This window comes from Oncorhynchus gorbuscha, linkage group LG13 (genome assembly GCF_021184085.1).
Source record: "Oncorhynchus gorbuscha isolate QuinsamMale2020 ecotype Even-year linkage group LG13, OgorEven_v1.0, whole genome shotgun sequence".
NCBI lineage: Eukaryota > Metazoa > Chordata > Actinopteri > Salmoniformes > Salmonidae > Oncorhynchus > Oncorhynchus gorbuscha.
This window is the reverse complement of record NC_060185.1, coordinates 25,313,813-25,321,951: the sequence shown is the minus strand read 5'-3', so window position 1 is coordinate 25,321,951 and position 8,139 is coordinate 25,313,813. Positions and strand designations below refer to the sequence as shown.

Genomic DNA, 8,139 nt, shown 5'->3' with positions numbered 1-8,139 from the left:
GTATATGATCACCCACACCTCTACAGAAAATATGTGATTTAACCCTCAAGATAAAAAGGAAAACAGTGCAAAAATCACATCTTTGAGGATTGCATCAAACCACAGGTTTTGCTAACACACCCAATTGAGTGTCCGTTTCTCCCCTCTAAGCCTGTGGATTCGGCAGACAGACAAGGATTGTTCTTCATTCCAAACCCAACTCTCCCTCCTTCCGATTCTTTCCCTTCTCTACCCCTCTCCCTCCTTTCTGTTCATTAGGCCCTCAGATAGTCTAGCCATCCATCTGCCACAGAATTGCTTTCTCTGACTGTGTGCAGACAATCACCCATTCCATTACTCTGATATCATTTCTCCTCTCCATGCGAGCGCAGAATAGACTGAGATGGACAGTTCTCTTTTGATAAACAGAAAGACGGCTGATAATGAGAAACACCGCCAAGGTCATCTCGTAGAAAAGATGGTGGAGGAAAGAGTGGGGAACTTTGGAACTGGGAAAACGCTCATGGGTGAAAGTTTTATTCCAGAGCAAATAACCCCGACCAGTAGTTCTCTATATCAAAGCCAAGGCTCTAGATATAAGCGCTGTTTAGATTTCTTTTCAAATAGCAGTTGAACTTCAGGGCTGCTTGGTCATATAGTGGATCAAAGTCTCTGCAAGCAATGAGAACAGGAAGACCGATGATCATCCTGATTAGAGAAAAGGTAACCTGCAGAGGTTCTAATAACTGGTTACTTGGCATGTTATTCTGGTGTGCTTTGAGATATACGCATGGAAAAACACATATGCCAAGATTATGTTCAGAACAATATGCAATGTTGGTGTGGTGCTCATTTGAATTGTGGCAGTAGAAACTAATCTTCATTTAAATATAGTTGTGGAGTTTAATTATCAATCATTCAGTGTGTAGGTGTTGATGTCAAGCCTTTCCTATCAGGTGGAATACCTTCCACAGATGTTACCTTGCATTTCTTTTAATGTGGCACCTGTGATGCTTATTTACTCATCCCCAGTCGGCTGATGTGGTTATGTGCTCAGTGGTATTTCTCTGAAGCAATACGGCATTAATATCTCCATTTCATCCCAGAAGCTCAGGCAGCAGACACTGCTGAATTAGACAGTCACAGCAGCAAATGGAGAATGCAATATCAACACTCACTCACAGCTTGCTTGTCTTGCATGAGTGTTCTACAGCGTGACTGAAAGATAATGGAGGGTGAGCGACAGAGGAAAAATGGAAAAGAGGCCACATTCTAGAATATATAATTACTTTACTGATCACTCGGTGCCAATCGATAATCACAGCGATGTCACCTATCAACAGGGGTGGCCTGTCGAAAGTCAAAGCACACTGCAACGTAAGCATCATCTTGCAAGTGAATACTCAAGAGTTCAGTAGGACACACAGTATATATTACACACACTGAATATGGATTTACAGCCTTAAGCATAACATCAGTCTTACAAGGTTCCAGACAAGAAATGTACAATAACTTGGAATCCTACACATTACCGGTCAAAAACCTGCAGTCAAGATAGAGGGCTGTGAAAGCTGCCCAGGCCCACCCAGAAACACTAAACAAGAAGTCTTTCTTGTTGATCCATTGTTCAGAATGTCTGGACTGAGAAGTATCAGTCTAGTGTTGGACAGATACTGAAAGTCCCTTTTTAGTCAGTGGAGGTGGATGGTTGGTTCCATCAGTAAAGGCTGCTGAGGGGAGGACGGCTCATAATGCCTGGATCGGAGCAAATGGAATGGCATTACACACATGGAAACCATGTGTTTGATGTATTAGAGAACATTCCACTTAATAAGCTCCAGCCATTACCACAAGCCCCCCCCCCTCAAGTTGCCACCAACCTCCTGTGGGTTCCATCTAGGTGAAGAGTGTGGTTGAAGCCATGTTGCAGAGGCCTACTGTGGAGTCACTGGTGCTTGTGTCTCTTCTCCTGGTGTCGGTGTTTCGCCAGGTGCATCGGTCTGCAGTTCCGCCAGCATGTCAGTCAGCTTCATGCCCAACACTGGATCCCTGGTCGCTGACGCCACCTGCAGGTCAATCGGCAAAAGTGCAGCCATTGTTACAAACAGAAGGTCTCATGTTTGTAAGTGATTAGTATATACACTATACATGACCATTCAAAGGTTGACAGCCCTACTCCTACTTCCAGGGCTTTTCTTTAATTTTTGCATTGTAGAATAATAGAAGACATCAAAACTATGAAATAACACATGGATTCATGTAGTAACCAAAAAATATTAGCCACCCTTTGCCTTGATAACAGATTTTAACACTCGTGGCATTCTCTCAGAAAGCTTCATGAGGTGCATTTCAATTAACAGGTGTTAATTGTTAAAAGTTCATTTGTACAATGTCTTTCCATAATGTGTTTGAGCCAATCAGTTGTGTTGTGACAAGGTATGGGTTTTATACAGAAGATTTGGTCAAATCCATATAAGTCCATATTATGGCAAGAAAAGCTCAAATAAGGAAAGAGAAGTGACAGTCCATCATTACTTTAAGACATGGTCAGTCAATCTGTAAAATTTCAAGAACATTGAAAGTTTCTTCAAGTGCAGTCACAAAAACCATCAAGCACTATGATGAAACTGGCTCTCATGAGGACCGCCACAGGAAAAGGAAGACCCAGAGTTACCTCTGCAGCAGAGGATACGTTCATTAGAGTTACCAGTCTCAGAAATTGCAGCTCAAATAAATGCTTCAAGTAACAGACTTCTCAACATCAACTGTTTAGAGACTGCGTGAATCAGGCCTTCATGGTCAAATTGCTGCAAAGAAACCCCTACTAAAGGACACATAATAAGAAGAGACTTGCTTGGGCCAAGAAGCAAGAGCAATGGACATTAGACCAGTGGAAATCTATCCTTTGGTCTGATTAATCCAAATTTGAGATTTATGGTTCCAACCGCCGTGTCTTTGTTTGACGTAGAGTAGGTGAACGGATGATCTCTGCATGTGTGGCTCACACCGTGAACCATTGAGGACGATGTATGATGGTGTGGGGGTGCTTTGCTGGTGACACTGTCAGTGATTTATTTAGAATTCAAGGCACACTTTACCAGCATGACTACCACAGCATTCTGCAGCAACACGCCGTCCCATCTGGTTTGCGCTTAGTGGGACAATCATTTGTTTATCAACAGGACAATCACCCAACACTTCCATACTGTGTAAGGGCTATTTGACCAAGAAGGAGAGTGATGGAGTGCTGCATCAGACAACCTGACATTCACAATCACCCGGCCTTAAGCCAATTGAGATGGTTTGGGATGAGTTGGACCACAGAGTGAAAGAAAAGCAGCCAACAAGTGTTTAGCATATGTGGGAACTTCAAGACTGTTGGAAAAGCATTCCAGGTGAAGCTGGTTGAGAGAATGCCAAGCATGTGCAACGCTGTCATCAAGGCAAAGGGTGGCTACTTGGAAGAATCTCAAATACATTGATTTGTTTAACACTTTTTTGGTTACTACATGATTCCATGTGTGTTATTTCATAGTTTTGATGTCTTCACTATTATTCGACAATGTAGAAAATAGTTAAAAAATAAAGAAATACCCTTGAACGAGTAGGTGTTTCAAACTTTTGACAGTTACTGTATATGCAAAAGTTAACACTTCAAATTAGTAGATTCGACTATTTCAGCCACACCTGTTGCTGTATAAAATTGAGCACCAGTCATGCAATCTCCATAGACAAACATTGGCAGTAGAATGGCCTTACTGAGGAGCTCAGTGACTTTCAACGTGGCATTGTCATAGATCGTCACCTTTCCAATAAGTTAGTTTGTCAAATTTCTGCCCTGCTAGAGCTGCCACGATCAACTGGAGTTCTGTTATTGTGAAGTGGAAACGTCTAGGAGCAACAACTGCTCAGCTGCAAAGTGGTAGGCCACACAAGCTCTTGGAACAGGGCCACCGAGTGCTGTGAAGCGCGTAAAATTTGTCTGTCCTCAGTTGCAAAACTCCCTACCGAGTTCCAAACTGCCTCTGGAAACAACATCAGCACAACTTAGTCGGGAGCTTAATGAAATGGGTTTCCATAGCCGAGCAGCCATACACAGGCCTAAGATCACCATGGGCAATGCCAAGTGTCAGCTGGAGTGGTGTAAAGCTCACCGCCATTGGACTTTGGAGCAGTGGAAACTTTTCTCTGGAGTGATGAATCACGCCTCACCATCTGGCAGACCGACGGATGAATATGGGTTTGGTGGATGCCAGCAGAATGCTACCTTCCACAATGCATAGTGCCAACTGTACTGGTGCTGTTTTTCATGGTTCGGGCTAGGTCCCTTAGTTCCAGTGAAGGGAAATGTTAACGGTACAGCATACAATGACATTGTAGATGATCGTGTGCTTTCAACTTTGTGGCTACAGCTTGGGGAAGGCCCAATCCTGTTTCAGCATGACAATGCTCCGGTGCACAAAGTGAGATCCATACAGAAATGGTTTGTCGAGATCGGTGTGGAAGAACTTGACTGCACAGAGCCCTGACTTCAACCCCACCCAACACTTTTGGGATGAATTGGATCACCGACAGCGAGCCAGGCCTAATCGCCCAACATCAGAGCCCATCCTCACTAATGCTCTTGTAGCTGAATGGAAGCAAGTCCCCGCAGCAATGTTCCAACATCTAGTGGAAAACATTTAATACTCCATATTACTGCCCATGATTTTGGAATGAGATGTTCGATGAGTACGTGTCCACATACTTTTGGTCATGTATTATGTCTGTCTATAGAGTATTTGGGAAACAGGCAGTCAGCAATAAAATTGAGTTGTATCATTTGAACAGTCTACTCACCACAGGACCACCCCTCCTCCTTAATACTAAGCCCTCAGCAAGGAGAGCTTTCCCAGTCTCCTCAAACAGGGACTGTTTCTCCAGCTCTCCCCAGCTCTCTAACTCTGTATACTTCTCCACAAACCTACACGAAGGAGAAAAAAAAAACACTTTATAGAACTGCAGAAGTTAGGATCCAGCATTGTAGGAGGAATCCTAAAATTTGATGAACCTATGATCAATGTGATTTATTGCCCATACCTTTGGCATGTTGAAACAAAGTTGGATTTGGTGAGATCAAAAGCTCTGGGCCCTGTTCCATACACCTCATAGAATTTCCTGGGACAGAAACCAATGCTGATCAACACATGTATATTTCTAACATCTTTTGAATGGCAGTAAAAAGCTTAAGGCAACCCGTTTAATTAGCTTACGCTCTGATTTCATCCTCTCTGTAGAAGATGTCAGGCACAGCCTCTTCTTTCTTCCCATAGATCTTGGCCACTGGTCTGACATAAAGTGGGTCTTTCTTGGGTGGAAAGGCCTTGTATACATCATACCAAATGGGCTTGTCAGACTGTTTGACAACTCCAGAACGCATAAGATCTCTGACTCTGAAAATGAAACCAGTGAGTCAGCAGCAAAAATGTAAACAATGGAGCAAATGCATTCTCAATTTCACATGCAGAGCTAGACTAGCTAGCTAACGTTAGAATGTATATTATGCGGAACCATAGCCTTGATAGCATGGACTACCAGTTGCTGAAAAGACACTCCCACACCAAATAAAATTGTATCTAGCTAACCTTAGCTAGAAAACTCTAAAGGGTCTAGACAACTAGATAGCATCCTCCAGTAACCTTGAATGACAGAAATTAAGCTGGCTAACGTTAGCTAGCTAGCAACACGACATTTTGACCTACCGCGTGAACACTGTTCCGAATTTTTCAAGTCGACTTCCAGCCATAATGGACTTCAATTTAACTACGCAATGCGCGTAAAATGCAGCTAGGTAATTATCCAGTAAACTCAAAGATCATAGTTAGCAAACACCAACTACAGGGCCTCTTTTCACGAGCATGGACGACCACCACTTCCGCAAGTTATTTCTGCACTGTAAAAACATGGGGCGCGTTCCAGATCATCTACATTTCAAGCGCTGCAGGCACGGATATTCTTCTTCTATGATATCATGGCGGTCAGCAAACAATCATGTAAATGCATGTCGCCACCTACTGTGCTGGAATGTACGCTCAATCATGATCTGCCCAATTCTGAACTACCATGAAAATTAAATAAAAAAACATCCCTACTAACGTCTACCAGAAACACCAGCCCTGACATTAGGCCCACTTACTACAGGAGCAGCCATGGAAGCTCCATCATTCCACACTGTAGTTACGCCAATCTGTTTTACAGCCTCTGCATACGATACATCATGACTAATTAAATATCTCTGAGCCTCTCTAGCCTCTCTCTGTACTTTCCCAGGCAGAAGCTCCTCAAACCTCAGCAGCACGGATAGGCTTTTGGTTCTTTGACCTTCTTGGGGTCACTGATACTCTAAACCAGAGGCTTGCAAGAAGGCTTCAATTGCAATGATTATGTAATGTTATTTTTATTCAAAATGAGTAAAACACATTTGGATTACAAGCATATTCCCATTATGTATAATTCAGATTCAACAATCCCACATTATATTATATTGTACAAACACTACATATATTTATCACCTGTGCATCTATAATCTATCTTTAATATCATGATGTGAATGTAAATGTTCAAATCAATTCAAATTTTATTTGTCACATAAACATGGTTAGCAGATGTTAGTGCGAGTGTAGCGAAATGTTATAATCATCTCTCTGAAATATACTTACAGTGCTTTAAAAATAAAGTGAAAACAGTGAAAGTGGGTACATTTTCAAACAGTGGGCCAAAGGATGGCTAGCTGGTTTGTTGGGGACCACCAACAGCTAGAAAAACATGTTCCAAAGTGACAATCCTAATCTATCAACAAAAACAAAAACAGGGCATCACAAGCATAGAGGAAAATGTATGCTATGTGTAGATCTTTCTCCATCCCAATCAACTCACTTTTGAAACTGGGCTCCAAAAATGTCCTCATGGTACCTCTTCTGAATCTTCAAATAAAGAAACAAACATACAAACCATAAAAGCATTGTAAAACACTGTCCACTTACTACAGTATTGGAACTAGATTAATTAAGAGGAAACATGGCATTCATATTAGTTTTCATATTAATGATTGAGAGGAAAGTGAACCAACCTTTAGTTGGGCTAGGTGTTCTCCTGCATGTGTGAGGGTAATGCCAAGCTGGCTGCTCAGAATCTCCTTTACTGCTAGAGTAACTCCCTGGGCCATGTTCACACCCCCGCACACGTAGAAGTGACCCTCCTTCTGGTGCAACACACTCAGCACCTCCCCTGCCATCTTCTCCCTCAGGACATCCTGGACATAGATCTGCTGACACACAGAGATCAAAGGTTAGGAATAGAAGGCACAGTACAGGGAGATGTTACGCTTCAACCTTCACTTGAATCATAAGCCAATCAGGTTCAATCAAGCTTTTGATTGAAAAGCTTACTCAGTACATGATTTCTTTCAAAATGACAATGCAACAGTACCTTTGGGTGACCTGGCTGGAGGGAATATGTGGTTGTAACACTCTTCAGGACCCCTTGTCTTCTCATCTCCAGTGTCTCCTCTTTGTATAAATGGTCTGTCTCTGAACTCTGGCAGCCAAACACCAGGCTCATAGGACTTCCAGAGAACTCTGTCAAGACACAACCATAGCCCTTAAGGTCAGAGATTCTGTATCAACAGACACACAAACAGACATACAGACACACACACACACTACCTGGGTGTTTCATGTCATGTAGCCGTTGTTGCCAGAAGCTTCGGAAGGGCGCAATGCCACTGCCAGCCCCCACCAGAATGACTGGAGTGCTGGGCTCTGCTGGGAGGTGGAACCCACCTGAACTGTAAACAATAACACAATCAGTTAGCTTCACTTGAAATGATAATCTCAATCATTATACTGGGGATAGGCTACAACCAAGCATTTGGTACAATTGGAGAATGTACCAGCCTACTGACATACAGTATGTTACAGTACGTTCTATACCTGTAGATGAAACATGGTACCAGGTCTCCTTTCTTAATGGTATCCAGCCAGGTGCTGCAGACCCCGTGGTGAAGAGGACCCTGTCCATCTATCGGTAGTACAGAAAAATACAGTACAGTTACTTTCACAGCCAAGAGATAGCAGTTCAAATTCCTTTCAAAGCATTTGATAACTGATGTATTGTCATTTC

The 8,139-nt window shown here is 42.7% G+C and overlaps 1 protein-coding gene and 1 pseudogene across 2 annotated transcripts; both read right to left on the bottom strand.

Moving 5' to 3' along the window:
- Positions 1-1,249: 1,249 nt before the first annotated feature.
- Positions 1,250-5,931, bottom strand: LOC123992619 (28S ribosomal protein S23, mitochondrial-like). Of its 2 annotated transcripts, XR_006831284.1 has the most exons (6): positions 5,721-5,931; positions 5,232-5,411; positions 5,059-5,136; positions 4,819-4,942; positions 1,860-2,045; positions 1,250-1,734 (listed from the first exon to the last, which is right to left on the bottom strand). XR_006831284.1 is itself a non-coding variant. In XM_046293905.1 (5 exons), exons 1-5 carry the CDS (start codon positions 5,762-5,764, stop codon positions 1,914-1,916), a joined length of 558 nt encoding a protein of 185 aa, XP_046149861.1. In that variant the 5' UTR covers positions 5,765-5,930; the 3' UTR covers positions 1,250-1,913. The 2 variants fall into 2 exon arrangements, 1 of the variants encoding a protein (XP_046149861.1); XM_046293905.1 differs by having other exon boundaries at positions 1,250-2,045; positions 5,721-5,930.
- A 471-nt stretch (positions 5,932-6,402) lies between these two features.
- Positions 6,403-8,139, bottom strand: part of LOC123992259 — a 42,847-nt pseudogene continuing 41,110 nt past the window's right edge.